The sequence below is a fragment of the Chlorocebus sabaeus genome, chromosome 15, assembly GCF_047675955.1.
Source record: "Chlorocebus sabaeus isolate Y175 chromosome 15, mChlSab1.0.hap1, whole genome shotgun sequence".
Taxonomy (NCBI): Eukaryota; Metazoa; Chordata; class Mammalia; order Primates; family Cercopithecidae; genus Chlorocebus; species Chlorocebus sabaeus.
In genome coordinates, this window is record NC_132918.1 from 17,945,433 (window position 1) to 17,963,229 (window position 17,797).

Here is a 17,797-nt window from a genome sequence, read left to right on the forward strand (position 1 = left end):
CAAATTTGATAAGGCTTCTTAAACAGTCCTGTGATTCTGTGGGAGGGGCACCCATGTAAAAGGGGTACACTTAGCCCCCAAATTTGCTATGACCTGGCTAATGGGTGTACTTGCTGGGAGGATATCCCAGTCATCATAAAGCCAGTCCAATGTGGCTTGCATATGAAGCATATTAACTGTTTCATCTGGGGTGGATCACTTGGTATTTTATAGGGAGAGTTGGGCAGTCCTCTTCTCAGGGCAAGCAGCTCTTACAGTGTCACTTATCCAGTTTACTAGGCTGATTGTTCTCTTAGAAATAACCTCCTATACATTTGGATTACATATACTTATTAGTGATTAGTAGTGAGCTATGAGTCTTGCATGAACCCAAACAAGCTCTTAAATTCTGTGGCATTTAAATTTAAGAATTTTGTCCTTAAAGTGGTTATTTTTACAATTCACTATAGTAAAGATTTTTTAAGAAGTCGATAATACCAATCTATGAAATGGAACAATTCTCTTATATTATACATTCTGCTTTTTAATGGTTACTTGGTTTTACCCTTCCCGCATATTGACTTTTTTTTTCTTTTTTTGGTAATCACAGGGCTCAGAGTTAGCTTTTGTTGCCCTGGCCTAATTGCTCCTTTTGTTTAGTTTTATTTGTATAATTTTTACTTCATTTTAAAGCAATCATTAAATAGTTTTTAACTAGGGGAAAAAACTATTTTCCTTTTTTTAAGCAAAATCAACATCTTTGTGTTTTATAAACTTTACCAAAAACATATTTTATGCTCCCATTATTTTAAAATTAATAATCCAAATTTCCAGTGAAAATAAAAACCAAGGATTTAACATGACTTTAAGATTTTAAATTACTGGAGAGAGTTTTGAGATTAAATTTACCAAATTAATTTTATCACAGATTACCAAGGTTATGGGAATTAAATGACATCTGAGCTAACTTCTACCAGTCCAACGGGCACTTTTATTTTGCATATCTATTATATCTATATCTTTATATGTGTCATGTGGAAGTGATATTTCACTACCAAACTGCATGAGAGAGTTCTAATCAAGTAACTTTTAAAAAGCCACTTGATTACCACTCTATCATATATGCTCTTGATATCCAAGTCTGCCACATAATAGGTACTCAATAATTTTTTTAAATTAATAAATGGAAATGACTGGCTAATTTTTGTGTGTGTTTTTAGTAGAGACGGGGTTTCACCATGTTTGCCAGGCTGGTTTCGAACTCCTGACCTCAAGTGACCCACCTGTATCAGCCTCCTAAAGTGCTAGGATTACAGGCATGAACTACCATGCCCAGCCCCAAAGGATATTTTATTTGCTTGTTTAAAAAATAATTCCCTTTCCTACTTTAGATAATTAATAGAAGTTACAGGAGCCAACAAAAGGTGAAGGAGAGAGCTATTATCCAAGACCTTTTCAAAATGAAAGAGTTGAATTTTTGAGATGTCAATCTGAAGAATGTCAAAGAGATAGGTCATAGAATTTAAAAATTAAAAACTTCTTGCATTAAAAATAAGTCAATATTTGTAATAAAATCTTGTTTTAACTAATTAGTTTTGTATTAGTGTATTTTTTAATATTAAAGATCCATCTCTAGAAAGTTTCTTCTCAATCATAGCCAACTGAACCCCTTTTTAAAAATATATTTCTCTTTACTAAACTTATTATGACTTACATAGACCATTCACAACACGCTTAGACTTTCTGTTTTGTCCTAAATATCCCTCTTTGTTGAACAACAAGGCCATTTTATTTTAGGACAAAAATTCATATGTGGGTTTATTTCTGAGCTCTATGTCTTGTTTCATTGGTCTATTGTGTTTTTATGCTAGTACCATACTGTTTTGATTGCTACGGCTTTGTAATATAGTCTAAAATCAAACTGTGATGTCTCCAGCTCTATTCTTTCTCAAGATTGCTTTGGCTATGTGTGGTCTTTTGTAGATCTATGCACATTTAGGATTATGTGTTCTATTTCTGCGAAAAATGCCATTGAACTGAGTCTATAGATTGCTTTGGGTAGAATGGACATTTTAACAACATTAAATCTCCTGATTTATGATTATAGGATACCTTTTTATTTAGTTGTGTGTTCAATTTCTTTCATTAATATTTTATAGTTTTTAGTATACAGATCTTTCACATTCTTGCTTAAATTTATCTTAAATATTTTATTCTTTTTGATGCTGCTGTAAATAGGATTGTTTGTTGTTAATGTATAGAAACATTGCTGGTTTTTGTATGTTGAACTTGCATCCTGCAGCTTTACTGAATATATCCTTTCTAACATTTTTTTAATGGAATCATTAGGGTATCTATATATAAGGTCATGTCATCTGCAAACAGAGTCAATTTTGCTTCTTTCTTTATGATTTGGATTTTTAAAATTTCTTTTTCTTGCCTAATTGCTCTGGCTAGGACTTCCCGTACTAGTTGAATAGAAGTAGTGAGAGTGGGCACCCTTGTCTTGTTCCTATGAACAATTTTCAAAATTTTGGATTGGCATAAAAATTGGCTGGTGCTACCTACAGCCATAACTTCAGTTATAATGTCAACATATTTCCATTTATTAATTCAAAAACAATTGTTCAGTACCTATTATGTGCCAGACCTGCATATCAAGAGCATATAGGATACAGTGGTAAATAACAGAGAAATATCAACTATTCACATATCAAACTTTCCATTTTAGCATACAGGATGGAACAAGAACCTGCTCCCCCTTTGTTGAAACTTAAGTTTATGTGTCCATTCTGGATAAGTCTTGCAGAAAGTTTGATGAACACTGTCAAGGATGTACAGAGCAGGGTAAAGCTTAGGCACAGGTCGAGGGCTTGAAGTGTCAGGTGGTACTCTTCGTAGTGTGGTATGTCCACACAGGCTAATGGGAATTTTGCATATGGATAAGGAAAGGTAACTGCATATCCAAAGCAATTAGTCCCTGCAATCCCTGAAAATGAATAGAAGCAATATGGGCCCAGGAGAGCAGATTCCAAGGCTACTGCAAAATGGAGTGGACATTCCATAATGCTCAGAATCCAAAGGTGAAAGTAGCTTCCCACTGAAAATAAAGCAAAAATAAATTGTTACTGTGGAGACAAAATATTTCAAAACCTTCTTAGCAATATGAAGAAAAAAAAAGAGATGCTGACTATGAATCTCTCTTATTGGAAAATGAGGGAGATCGATCACGACCTTCTCTTTATATTTTCATTTTCCCTTGAATATGTCCCTTGTATTTTCATTTTCTTTTCTTCTTTTTTTTTCACTTTTTATTTTAAGTACCAGGATACATGTGCAGGATGTGCAGGTTTGTTACATAGGTTAATGTGTGCCACAGCGATTTGCTGCACAGATCAACCTATCACGTAGGTATTAAGCCCAGCACCCATTAGCTATTCTTCCTGATGCTCTCCCTCCTGCAGTCCTTCATTTTCAATCTACACCACAGGAGAATAATATATCAGCCAACTGGGGCAAAATTTAAATTAGTTCAATTCAACAAACATTTATTTATGTATTTCCCATCACATGGAGGCAACTAGTCTGGGTTGGGAAAAACAATGATGAGTGAACAAAATCCCTGCTCAAGGTTCTTGCTATTCAGCTACTCAGGATGTGGTCCATCATCCAGTAGCACTGACATCCCCTGGGAGCCTGGCAGACATGCAGAATCTCAGGCCTCACCCAGATCTACTGAATCAGAATCTGCATTTTAACCAGATCTCTAGTTGATTTACATATACATTTAAGTTTGAGAAGCCCTGCGTTAGCCATGGCAATAAAATCTATAATCAGATAATGTAGTCTTTCTGTATCATGGGATTATCTGGTTTTATGCAGTTGAAATGCAAGATAGCATAGACTTTTCATCCTTTTTTAGAAGGAGAGGTACCAAGAAGATTGGAAAGAGATCTCAGATTAAGGAGTTGAGAATTAAAAATATATTGCTAAAAGCAGAGAAACCTATAGATCCATTTCTTCAAAATGAAATTTAGGAGCACTAGCACTGGCTCCGTCCTCCCCAAATACAATAATCATCACAGGAACTTGTAGAAAATATTTGGAGCAGAGATCAGATAAAAATTATTCAGGGCTGGGCGCAGTGGCTAATGCCTGTAATCCCAGCACTTTGGGAGACTGAGGTGGGTGGATCATCTGAGGTCAGCAGTTCAACACCAGCCTGGCCAACATGGCGAAAGCCTGTCTGTACTAGAAATATAAAAATTAGCTGGGCATGGTGGTGGTGGGCACCTGTAGTCCCAGCTACTTGGGAGGCTGAGGCAGGAGAATCACTTGAACCTGGGAGGCGGAGGTTGTAGTGAGCTGAGATCATGCTACTGCACTCCAGGCTGGGTGACAGAGTAAAACTCCGTCTCCAAAAACAAAAAAATTCATTTAAAACAGAGTTTATTACTGAAATCCATTGTAGCATGGCATCAATTAGACCAAATTCAATTCTAATTGGATGTCATATTTTTTTATGTTCCATCCTGAACTTAATAGTGATTTAACTTTCAAAGCCACTTTACCATCCTACTTGGCATCTGTATATTTACCAGGTACCTCTGGGTCCACTCTCTGTAAGCCAACAGTAGAAGCACACCAGTTGTGATGGCCTGTGACAAGAAAATGCAAAAATAAACATCCACCACAGAAGGTGCCTCTGGAAAGAGTTCAATCTGTCTCACAGTTTGACAACTTCATCACGAACTTGAAGGAACAGCAAACGACTCAGTGGATTGATGGCTCTGATTTCCTCCTCATCCATGGAAAAAAACGGTGATGATGAGGAAAGTAAGCCTTTAGTGTCATGAAGACATGATTCACACAAGCTCATTTTTTGATTCTCTATGTTGCTTTTGCCATCAGAATCACCCCCTCCACTACTGTAAGGTGTCACCACGATAATGGCTTGGTTTTATAACCCTTGCCATATGTTTTATTTGATTAATTGTCTTTTGTTCACCTTTCACACAAACTGATGAAACTGTAAATGGAAGGAACCAGAATGGAAACTTGTCACAAAACCCTGAAGCGACTTGCTCTTTTGCTGTTTGCTTTCTTTTGAGATTCCACAGCCTCAGCCTGCTGGTAGGATCCAAATATACGATCCCCTTTTCTCAAATAACAAAGATTATCATTAGAATGAATGCATGATGTGGCATTTATTGTTCTGGGTACAGTGGTGTCCAGCCTTTCAAAAGAGAGTTTTTCTTTATAGTCTCTGTTGAAGGAAAAAGGCCCAAAGTGTGGAATGAAAATAGTTAAACAAAAGAGGGAATAGTGTCACCAGAATTTAGCAGTAGATAATGGAAAAAAAATATTCCTGGGCTCTTTGATTCAGCAACAGGTCTCATGGAGGAGACCTTTGTGGTCACTGAGACTGGAAATAACTTATTCTTAATCCCGTGTATCATTTGTTCTTGGTTAATGACTCTTTTGAGGTTGAGAGAGAAAGAGGAAGAGATGTGCCTAAAATAAGATATAGAATATGGACAGCTCCAAATATAGTACAAGTTAGCTTTTGACAGAGAAATAAGCATGACTATATGTACACAATCTACAAAGTTAAGGAGGAAAAAAAATCAGCATTTTTACCAACATGGTTTTGTGGTATGCTGCTTTTGTAGCAGCTGGATCTGGCATATTTACTGTTTTGAGACTTAGCTTTTTCATTTTCCTGGCATATTTTATTTTGAATGTTGGATTTAGAGAATTTGAGAGACAGAGAAACACACACACACACACACACACACACACACACACACACACACTTCTCATGTAGCTGAGCCTACAATTCCAGACTTGGCATCGCCATACCATAAAATTCCCAGGGATAAAAACAGAACCATCTGTAGTCAAAAGAGGTTCCTGGCTTGATTCTGCAAGAGGAAAGTTTTCAAGGGACCCTATGGAGGGTGAGCCAGCATAAATAGTACAAGAAAACAAAAGAATTATTAAGAGCAACTGTAACACCGGTGCTGTGGGGTAAGCCTGGGGATTTCTCTGCTTTGGGAAGCATGGCCCTCAATTGACACATCAGTGCTCTGTAAGACAGAGAAACACTGAAGCCAGATAAGCAAGGGAGACAGGCTCATGCCCCTCTGCTGGTTTCACTCTGAGTAGATAGCTGACATTATCAGATGCTGAGATTCCAGGTTGCCTTAACTACTTTGGCATGAGCTGTTTCTTTCCTTTCAAAACGTTGAAAAATACTGCAGAATTTCAGTTGCCTGTTATTTTTGTAGCTGCCAGCTTGAATTTTGCTTTGTTTACATAAAACTTTGAAAAAGATCTTTCATGGAGTAGGCTGAGTATGAATGCCTTCAGTAACTTGTTAAATCTACCCTGCAAATGGAAAGGTGGCTCAAGAGGTTAGCGCACCCATCTTTATTGGTGCTCCCCGCCAGACATGGGAGATAGAATAGAGCTATTTTCCCCAAGATGCACAGATTTCCCCTTTTCTTTCTTCCATTTCTTTTTGAAAATTACATTTTTAGATACAGAGGAGAAAAGAATGAAAAAGGAAGAGATTTGAGGGTAGGCAGGACAAGTCAAGGGGAAGAGAAAATGTGAGAGAGGGAGAGTCTGAAGGGGAATAGTTGGCTGAAGAGGAGGCCAGGTTGTGAGGAAGGGGAGAGTGGAAGCTGTGCCCAGCAGTGAGTGGGGAAAGAAGAGAGGGCCTCCATCCTGCACTCGCCTCCCTCAGCTCTCCTTGACATGCTGCTGCCTTGCTTTCTGGGCACATCCAGGGATATCAGTTGGGTTTTGCAACAATTGCTGCTAACACTTTGATTGCATGATAATTATGAACTCTCCCACTAAATCTTTAAATTGACTAAGTAGAGGCAATTGCCTAAGTTCCCAGAGGTAGATGAATTGAAGGAATCAGGGAGCCCTCACAATAGAAATAGAAACTTTTAGAGGTATCATATTAATATGGGATAATTTATTCACTTACAAGCATCTGTTACGAGTCTACTGCAAACAAGCAATTTGCTAGGTACTATGCTGATAAAGTAATAATAAATGTTTACATGTATTGAGTGAGTGTTTAATATATTGAACACGTCACACATGCTAACTCATTTAATCCTCACAATGACCTTATCATGTAGATATCCTCCCACTTTTAAAATGAGGCACAGAAAGGCTAAATAAGATGAGCAAGATCCCGAAATAGTAATTGTACAAATAGTAGTTTTGACTGTCACTGGAATTTACAGTTTGGGTATAAAAATAGTGCACATAAGAGAATGGCTACAACACTAGGCAAGAAGGATGAATGTTTTCTACATGAGAAGAGCTCAGGGATAAGGTATCACTTACAAGGGAAATGTCGATGATGAAGGCACCATGGAAAAATAGGATCTGAAGTCGGTTTAAGGATGGATGTGATTTCAATGGGAGGTGACAGAGGGAGGGCAGCTTAGGCTGTGGGAGCAGCGTGTGCAAAGGTGGGGAAGTGGCCGTCATGCTTAGGGAGCAGTGAGTGAGGAGTCCACACTGAAAGGAGGGTCAGTTCTTGGCAGAGACGAGTAGAAAACGAGGATTGAAAGCCAGGTAATACCAGAGTTAGGAGGACCTCACAATGCAGGCTAGCCCATCTGAACTTTGTTTAGGGACAATGAAGCAACATGAAAGCTTTTTGAAGGAGCTGTAGCCTGACTACTGAAGGAGTTTAGAAAGATGAGCCAGTTGTGTGCACGCGAGATTGGAACAAAGGGAGGCCTAGAAGTCTCTGTAGAACCCTGGTCTTCAGATTTTTTTTTTTAGCTTTAGCCACAATAACTAATACATTTCACGTCATAGTTATAAATATTTTTATGATGCATAATGAAGGTTACATATTATTTTGGTCAGATATAAAAAATGTGATGCATTCCAATACTATCTATTCCATTCCATTCCATTCCATTCCACTACACTCCATGCCACGCCATGCCACTCCACTCCACTCCACTCCACTCCACTCCACTCCATTCCACTCCATTCCATTCCATTCCATTCCATTCCATTCCATTCTATTCTATTCTATTCTATTCTATTCTATTCTATTCTATGCATTTATTGTAAATGCTGCTAGCTACTCAATAGATTTATTTTATAATTCATTAATGGATAGATTCTCACAGTTTGACTATCAAAGTTACCTAGGCATAAAATCTGAGTAGTGATGAGAAGTGGTGAGGGGAGGGTGGTATACAGTGAGAAGGAAAAAGAAGGAATGCGTAAGGATACACCTTGTAGGAAAAATTAAAGTTACATGGCAACTGATTGGAGTGGGGCTGATGTTGGGCTGCTTTAGGGCATTGCTGCCTGCAGTGTGGTCCTAGGACCAGCAGCATGGGCATCCTCTAGTAACTTGTTAGACATGCAGACTCTCGGGCCCCACCCCAGACCTGCTGAATTAGAACCTGCATTTCATCAAGATCTCCTAATGATTTGTATGCACCTTACAGTTTGAAAAGGGCTAGTTTAGAGGAACAGGTTGAGTCAAAATCACTCCAGTGTTTGAAATTGAGTTACCAAGACAATGACAGGGAAGTTGGAGAAGAAAAAAAACGGTTTTGGTGACAAGATGATTAATTTGGTTTTAGACAAACTGGCCTTAAAGCAGCTTTGGATATCTAAGTGGAAAAATGGACCATTGACATAGATTCTTTGCTTGATCAAACTGTAATCAGGTTCCTGAACCTTCTCCTAGGCCCATCTGTGTACTTCCTTGTAAAATCCAGTTTGAGCACAAGAATCCTGCTGAGTCAGTTTAGCAAGAAGCCCCCCTAGCCTTGATAACTGATCACCCTCTATAACTAGTTAGATTTCTCCTCCTCCCCGATCCCCAAAGGTGATGTCTGATCACCCTGGCCTGTCTTCAGCAAGAAAACTGTTAGGTCGGTATAGCCACAATCCCCCTTGTCCCTGATACTTCCTGTTAATAATTTTCCATCCACTGACTTTCACCCTGCTTCTCAACTATAAATTCCCATTTGCTCATGCTGTATTTGGACTTGAACTTTGTTCTATATTGATGTCTCTTTTTCCCTATTGCAATAATCCTGAATAAAATTTGCTTTTATTGCTTTAACTAACTGTCCAGCTCTGGTTTTTCTTTGACACCATCAGGCAGTTGGAAGTCATGCAACTGTGGAAGCTGTAACAGACGTGCATGGTCATGTAATCAAGCCCCTTCTCTAACCGTCGAGGAAGGGGCAGAACTTCCGTTGAGGAAGACTGCAAAACTAAGTCTAGCGTGACCTTTCTCCCAAATTCCCTTCTCTAAGCAGGGCTCTGGGTGCAGTGCTGCGCTTGCCATTGGCCAAGTCACTGGGCTCTCCAGTCCTCAGGGCCTCTGTTTAAACTTATTGTACTCCAGTCTTTTCATCAGAACTTGTTCTACAAGCCATGTTTTCTAGAATTAATAGAGCTCATTCCTTAAGGTACTATGATCTCCTCGCTGAATACTTTCTAGCAGCTGATGCTTTTAAATAACCTACCTCCAAAATTCTAGGAAAATTGCTTGTCATATAAATGTCAAAATGGAACTAGGGAATCTGAGGACCAATCTATATGAAGTACTTAGAGAGTCTTGAATGAAAGGCTTTGAAAAAAATCAAAGTACTGTATCATATGCAAAAATCTCTCTCTTACAAGTCTCCAAGGAAATATGGAGTCATCTGCAAAAGGAAATGTCGATATGGTTGAAATGTACAAATCTTGTCACTGGAGGAAGATATACTTTGGAGGCAAGTTAAGAAGTGATTGGTAAGGAAGGTTGTGGAATGAGTCAGAGACCATTTGAAGTTCACCCTGATCAGACAGAACCATGGTTCAGTAGGAAACTCACTAGGAAAAAAAAATAACGTTGGTCCAAATTTAGACATTATTGAAATACTGAGCATTTGTATTACTTTCCTTCGCATGAGGATTTTTTCCTGCCCTTGTATAATATAAACACCACCCTGACCTTTAGTCCTTGCAACCTAATTGGTATGCAACTGTATAAGAAATTCTGTACCAACGGAATGGAGGGCATGAGATTCATTCACTCATTCAACAATATTTATTGAACAATATTTATTGAACACATAGTATGTAATTCCCTTTGTTCCAAGTTCTTCACATACGGCAGTAAACATTATAGAAAAAACAATCCCTGCCCTTCTACAATATACATTTGTTAGAGGAGAGGGGAATGCACAAACAATAAATTTAAAAAATTATATAGTATCTTATATGCTAATAAGTGTTATGGGAAAAAAATAGAACAGGGTATCAGAGATTGGGAACACCCGTTGGGGTCAGGGAATTACAATTGCAAACAGTGTAACGGGAGCAAACCGTTGTAAAAAAAAGTGATGTTTGATAAAGAATTAATCAAGAATTGAAGGAGGCTAAAGAGTGAGCCAAGTTCAGGAAGAGGCTTTAGGCAGAGGTCCTGAGGCAGAAACACATCATGGCGTGTTTGAAAACTGCAAGGAGCCAGTGTGGTGGGAGAGAAGTGAGCTAAGGGAAGACTGGTAGGAGATGAAGTCCAGGAAGTTAACAGGATGGAGAACTCAGCAGGTTACGAGGGAATAGGATAGGAAAGTGAGGCGGGTGACACAGGATTAAGAACAAAGGGCTTGAACACAGAGAAGGCACAAATGAAAGGCATGGTATTAACTAGCATTTGAGGAGGGCTTTAAAATTGCAAAGCTCTTTATTACACAATGTTTGTTTAAATTGTGTTCATTCTCATTGTGCATCTTAGGGTTAGACAGTTTTACATGTGGGCTCTTTTTATCTGTAAAATTCCCCATTTTACAGATAAAGGGAATGAGGAACTGGCTGGCAGAGGGTCCTGCTTTTGACCTCCTACCAAGAACATCAAAGTCAGGACTTGAAAACAGGTCTGCTTCTCTAAATCCTTTATCTCTGACTCCATTTCCTGATGCTGCCACCTCTGAAGTCAAATAGTCAGTCACCAATTAACTATGTGCTGGAGACATATCATATCATTTCTCTGGGCCTAACTGGTAAAAATAGATGTTTGACCTAGAACATGATTACATTCAATCATCTGTAATCTTAATCAAAATCACCAATATTTGTTGAATGTATTATGTTAGAGTCTGCAAGGATAGGCAAAGAGCTGTAACAAAAGAATGTAGGGTTGAACTCTAATCATGATATTGTTAAACTTTGTGAAATTAGACTTTGGAATAGAAAATATCAGAATATGTTTCACATAGAGGGTAAGTACTATTTTGAGAAACTTTTGTTTTACAGATATATAAACATCTACTATACATATACATGCATAATAGATGTCTATTATAAACATCTACTATACATATCTATTTATCTAGAGAGAAGAATGTAGATGTATTTATGTACATTCTGGGTCCTCACCTACAATATTTTTCTGACTCTGAGTCACCAAAAAACATTTTGGAAGCTGCTTCAATAAATGTAACTGCCATCTCTGCATTCCTGTAGAACTTTAACAAATATTTCTTTGAATGAATTATGGTTTCAGGCAGGTGTTGAAGAAAAGAAGGGAAGATCACGATTGGGGTGATAGATACAAAAGAATGTATTGAAAAAGAAAAAAAAACAGAGAAAGAGAAACATAACCCTATGCTTTCCTCATTCCATCCACTCTCCCATCATCCCACTGGCCTCCATCTATCTGCACACATTCATCAAACCCCACTAGGCTAAGTTCCTTTAAGATGAAGACCTTGTTGGATCCTTCATTGTAACTCAAGGACATAGTGGGCTATTCATAAATATTTATCTAATAAGTAGATTAAAACTTATATTTCCTGAGGACTAGTTTTTAGGTGGTATCCCAGTTAAAGTTTTAACTTTTTAAAGATTTAAGGTACTATCTCACACAAGAGTGGCTACATTTTGTTTGTTTGTTTGTTTTGAGACGGAGTCTTGCTCTGTTGCCCAGGCTAGAGTGCAGTGGTATGATCTCGGCTCACTGCAACCTCTGCCTCCTAGGTTCATGTGATTCTCCTGCCTCAGTCTCCTGAGTAGCTGGGATTACAGGTGCGTGCCACCACACCCAGCTAATTTTTGTATTTTTTAGTAGAGAGGGGGTTTCACCATGTTGGTCAGGCTGGTCTCGAACTCCTGACCTCGTGATCCGTCCCCCTCAGCTTCCTAAAGTACTGGGATTACAGGCATGAGCCACCATGCCCGGCCAAGTTGCGACATTTTAATAGAAGACTCCTTAAGATCAAAAAACTTCAAAATTGCATTCTCCAGTCTCCAGTGGTGTCAGGCATCACAGGAATCAATGAGAGAAGGATTTGTTGGACAGGTGCGTCTCTGTAACTTGTCTTAAATCATACCAGCATGGAAGCCAGTTACTCCTAAGACTAGATGTGCTCATTTTTTTTTTTTTTTTTCGGTTGGAGAGCTAAGGAACCAGGCCAATCTTTTATGTGTGCAACGATTCAATGAGCATACACGGAGTACTACTACTTAGTGTCAGACACTGTACTTGGCACATGTACTTTCCTAGTGAATTGTTAAGTCCATCTTGAATTATTGAATTATTTGAGTTATTTTAAAATAATTGAAAATTATTGAGCTATTTTCAGTTCAAACAGTTGCATGCAAGAGAAAGGTGGAAAAACAAATATTTGGGGTTTGTAAATTTTGGGGCCAGGTACATCTTACTGTTTGCAATGAAAGCATTAGTTTGAAAGTTATTTTACTTTGTTCTCTATTTTAAAATTACGTTTCAAAGTTTGTGTTTTTTTCTAAATTCAAAATTCAAATTTCAAAAGATTCTAATTTAGCATATCAAGATTACAGGATTAAAATAAAATAACTTTTTAAGAATTTCTTGAGCAGCATGTCCTTAAAGATACATAATATACATGTATACATGATAAAATAATATTACGACAATTTTTATACTTAAAAAATGCAATTAATAGAAATCAATGTTCCAAGGCGGATTCTGATTTTTTGTGGAATTTTGACTTCTTTGTATTGTTAGAACAATTTAAAAGGACATGTTCTTCTGTTTCCCCTTTCCCTCCCACCTTCCTTTATTTTCTCATTACATTTCATAAACTATTTTCATACCAAAGCTCCATTCCAGATGGGACAAGCAATCCGAACACTCCATCCCGTGAACCAAGGCTTGTAAGAAAAGACAGGGAAGAAAGCAATAACTCCAGAGCAGACGCTGAGGCTCCCCAGAGTGACGAGAATCCGGCCAGCAGCCTGATAGAAGCCCTTCATTTTCCTCGGTGGCTGGGGGCCTTGGTCTCAAAGATGTTTTGTTACCAAAACATGGAGTATGACAGGCCTCAGTAAATAGAAGTTTCTTAGAGACAGTAGCCACGACACATATGAACTGTTGATCTACTTGGAAACAAGATTCTATTTGTTTTACCAAAGATGAAATGTACTCAAATAATCCTTGGCATAAATTTGACACAATAAATTCTAATAACAATTTATTTAAGAGAAAGAGAGAAAAAAAAATTATTCCTTGCTTTGGATTGCTGCCTTGATTCCCTTCATTCTGCCCTGTCCTGGGGAGTGACCACTTCCTGGCTTAATCAGATTCAAAGGCTTGCTGACTGAGCTAATTGTTTCTCATCTCAACCTGCCTAGTGGTTCCAGCATAAAGCCAACATCCTTTGTGTACAATAGATCCACATTCCCAGCACAATTTCCCACAAAACAAAGTAAAAATAAGCACCCTGATCACTTTTCATCATATTTAATTTAAATGATTTCAAGCAAAAGCAAGACCTTCACCTCCTTTCAAAGTTTAATTCCACTACAATTCTTTTTGATAAAGATTTTTGATATGGATTCATTCCCAAATGGGCATGAACTTTATTATGGAGCTTTGCATTGTTTTCACTAAACCAGTTGCACTTTATTTTATTATTAATCTAATTTTCAAATAAAGTATGCTGATGGAAACGTATGCATTTATAAAATAAAATAAACTTTGAGGAGTAATTTATCAGTTGAATAAAATGCTGATCCCCATTCTTTCTTGAATCATAATTCTGATTTGAGATATTGAACTTAGGTATATTTAGGCAGTTACAAGTCATCTCTTACTTTTTCATGCATTTGAGAAAATGGTGTTATTTAATTTTGACTGATTGGATATATGTAGATGTCTGTTTCAAGACAATATCTTAAAAACACAGGTCAGTTTCTGAAGCTATCTGAATAATTTTCCTATTTAACATTAATGCATTTTTTCTTTTTACTGTAATAAAATGATGCAAGATAATTTTATGAATGTAAATATGGTGGTTTAGGACATCAATTTTGAGTCAGATGGAGCCATGACCTGATTCTGGTTCCACTCTCTACCAGGTTTGTGTCCTTGAGCAAGGGCAAGTTACTTAACTTTTCTAGGTCTGTCTCTTCATGTGTGAAATGGGAATAAAAATTAGCGTTTATCTCACCAGGGATTTGGTTGAGAGGATTAAATGAGCCAAAATCAGAAATGCCTAGCCCGGAGTTTAGCATAACAAAGGTGTTCAGAAAGTTACTCTTGTTACATTGGGATATTCCACCTTTGGGGTCCTTGAATCAGGGGACAAAGGTGCAGTCACTGTTGGTTCTTTTAAAATTCATCATCCTATAAGCATTATGTTGAACTCTTTCTGAACAATTTGGTAAAAACTCCCAAAGGACCGTCCCATGTGTGGTGGAAAGAGAAGCTTCTCTCTGATTCTCTGCTTTTTTTCTTTCTGCCTTTCTATCTTTAATAGCCATTCCACAGTTTGACCCAGATTTTGAAGCAGTTGCATTCCTGGATATACAGAATCCAGGAAACCAGCTCATGCTTTCTGGTACAGCTGCTATTTCCTATCTCCTCTGAACACTGTCGGTTATATTCTCTGATTTTTTTTTCTAACACCACTAGATAAATTTCACAAGGGCAGAGACCTTGCAAGTCTTCTACATCCTTTAAATATGTGAGATATCTGCAACATCTACAACCCTGTCTGCAACACAGCAGATACATACGGTAATAAGTATTCGTTGAATTAGTTGATTAATACATTAAACTTTCCCCTTTGTGTTTGGGCTCCCCCGTCCCCCTAAAGCTGCACAAGTATAGATCCATGTGAATCCACCACCATCAATGAGTGTTGATGCTAGTTTGTTCCATTGATATGGGGGGAAGGGGTCGAGAGTGAAGAAAGACTTGTTTGTATTAGTATTTGGTTTGAGCTGTTTTGACTTTTTCCTTTACTTTTTATCTCAAGGTTATAGATAGATGGCATGTCAATATGCTGCGGGTCAGATCACTCTCTCCTGTTTGCATGTTTGGAAAACAAAGACTGTTGAAATACTCATGTTAAACAGTACAAAGATGGCAAACAAAGAGAATATTTTTGTTTCAGTTTGAAGGGCCTTTTAAGTGCTTGTAACACTCACAGCCTAACCCTGACACTGCTATTGTGACTTATAAACCTGAATTTATTAGCGATTAGAGGAGTTGTTGCCACTTAATATAACAAAGAGAAAGAAGAGAGGTAGAATAGGGTTTCTCTCTGTGTGTTTTCCCGCAGGAATCTAGTCACACTAATTTCATTAAAACAAGGACATTTTCAGGGAGAGCAGCTACTAGGAAAGAAAAGAAAAAATCACTGCTTCTGTCTTGGGTGTCCTCTCTGATCAGCCATGTCTGTGTTCCCATGTCCTCGCAGCCAGCAAGGCTTATAGGGTCCCTGCTCCCTCTAGTCATCCCATGTGGGATGACTACAAGCTGGGCCTGCAAGTTCTCCTTGGAGGTGGTGGCATCAACGTCTCTGTAGGCTGCTTTGCAGTCCCCACCTTCTCCTCAACCCAGGGGATCCCAGGATCTTGGCTCAGGGAAAAATGCGGTAGCTTCACTAAACTCTTCAAGCCAGTTTTGCCACTGAAAACAAACAGAAAGCCCAAATGGACATTTTTATCCTAATGCTCCCCCCTCCACACCAAACACAAGAAATCATCAATCAATAAATCAGTCAAGCAAAATTGGGCCCCCAAAGAAGTGGAAGAATGTCAGTGACATGGAGAGAGGGAACTTGATATGAACATTCTCTACCTCTTTAAAATGCATTCCTTCACATGCGAGCCCTAAAAATAACAGCTCTGTGGGTGCTGTAGTCTTGGGATTTTTAAAGTAGGTTTCAAAGCTATGGAAGGAGTTCATTTTTGCCAAGATAAAAGACAATGGAGCTCCAAAAGAGAGATGAAATTGAAATGTTTTCTTTTCCTAGCAGCTTCAGATGACTAGCTTAATTTGTTTATATATTAGAAACATAGCTTGTGTACTAGAAAGAGTATGAGCTTAGGTGTCAGAAAGACCCAGATATTCAATATTCTATCTGATGCATACAAAAGGAATGAAAAAATTAGAAAAATTAACACTCTGCTAATACCAGTGTAACAAAACAAAGATCATCAACAGATGTTAAAAACCTTTGGATAAATGGAGAAAAAAATTATAGTGCAAAAGGATATCTCTACAAAGTAGAAATATGGTAGCCACCTTAACCAAGTGATCAAACTTTACATCACCCAAAACAAGACAAGCAGACATCATTGCCTCCTGATACAACACAATGCAAGCACACGCCATCATCTGTGTAGTATTTTTGGCAAAAATATTTTAACCTGAATCTAATTATAAAGAATAATTAGATAAATCCAGATTATAGGGACATTTTGCAAAACACTGGCTTGGACTCTTCAAAATTATTCAAGTCGTAAAAGACATTTAAAAAGCTACAGGGACAACTGAGGAAGTTTAAGTACGGAGTTTATTTTAGATAATACTAGTGTATCAATGTTAAGTACCTTGGGAGGATGATTAGCATTGTATTTATATAAGAGAATGTCTCATTGGTGAAACTGGGTGTCAGTGCTCTTTACAGTTTTCTCAGGATTTTTGTAGGTTTAATTTATTTTTTAATTTGTAATTTAAATTTTTTAGACACAGTGCCTTGCTCTGTCACTCAAGCTGGAGTGCGGTGGTACAATCATAGCTCACTATAACCTTGAACTCCTGGGCTCAAGCAATCCTCCTGCCTCATCCTTCTGAATAGCTGGGACATTAGGGCCATGCCACAACTGGTTAATGTTTTTAAATTTTTTTTTTTTTTTTAACGTAGAGATAGGATCTTGCTATGTTGCTTAGGCTAGCCTTGAACTCGTGGCCTCAAGTGATCCTCCAGCCTCAGGCCCCCAAAGTGCTGGGCTTACAGGTGTTAGCCATTTTCTGTAGGGTTGGAAAGGTCAAGATAAAAGTTGAGACAAGAAAAAACAAGATTTAGTTGTATTAACTGCATGAAATAAAAGGCCTGAGTTTTGCTCAGGCATATGGCCATGCTGGCTCAATACCCCTGATGATATTGATGAATCTGGAATGTGCAGGAAATGCAAGGCAAAAGCCGCTTTGCCCCTGTGCAGCACCAAACAGAACCTGTCTTCCTAGAATCAGAAAGATGGGACAGATGTGTTAGGTTAGACTGTGAAGGTGCTCCACCCATGCAGACACAATATAGGTATTTTTAAATTTACTTTTGTGTCTTTCCAAATAGTCCAGTTTCTTAACTGGATTTAAAATCTTTCCAATGTTCATCCATAATGCACATTTCCCTTTGCTTTTTACTAGCTATTCAACTTCAACTTTGAGTGAACCCGCTCTTCTTGTAATGGCTTGGGGTTTAAAGAGAACAAAGTTCAATTTTTATCATCCCTAAATGGGAATTGTCAAATTTAATGACATCCAATC

The 17,797-nt window shown here is 38.0% G+C and overlaps 1 protein-coding gene across 1 annotated transcript; it reads right to left on the reverse strand.

The window, feature by feature from the left end:
• Nucleotides 1–792: 792 nt before the first annotated feature.
• TMEM212 (transmembrane protein 212) lies at nt 793–14,909 on the reverse strand. The gene is given in 4 exon segments (XM_037988563.2): nt 793–3,058; nt 3,061–3,079; nt 4,578–4,637; nt 13,114–14,909. Coding segments are annotated over 4 exon segments (615 nt in total). The 5' UTR covers nt 13,273–14,909; the 3' UTR covers nt 793–2,681.
• Between the last annotated feature and the right edge of the window lie 2,888 nt (nt 14,910–17,797).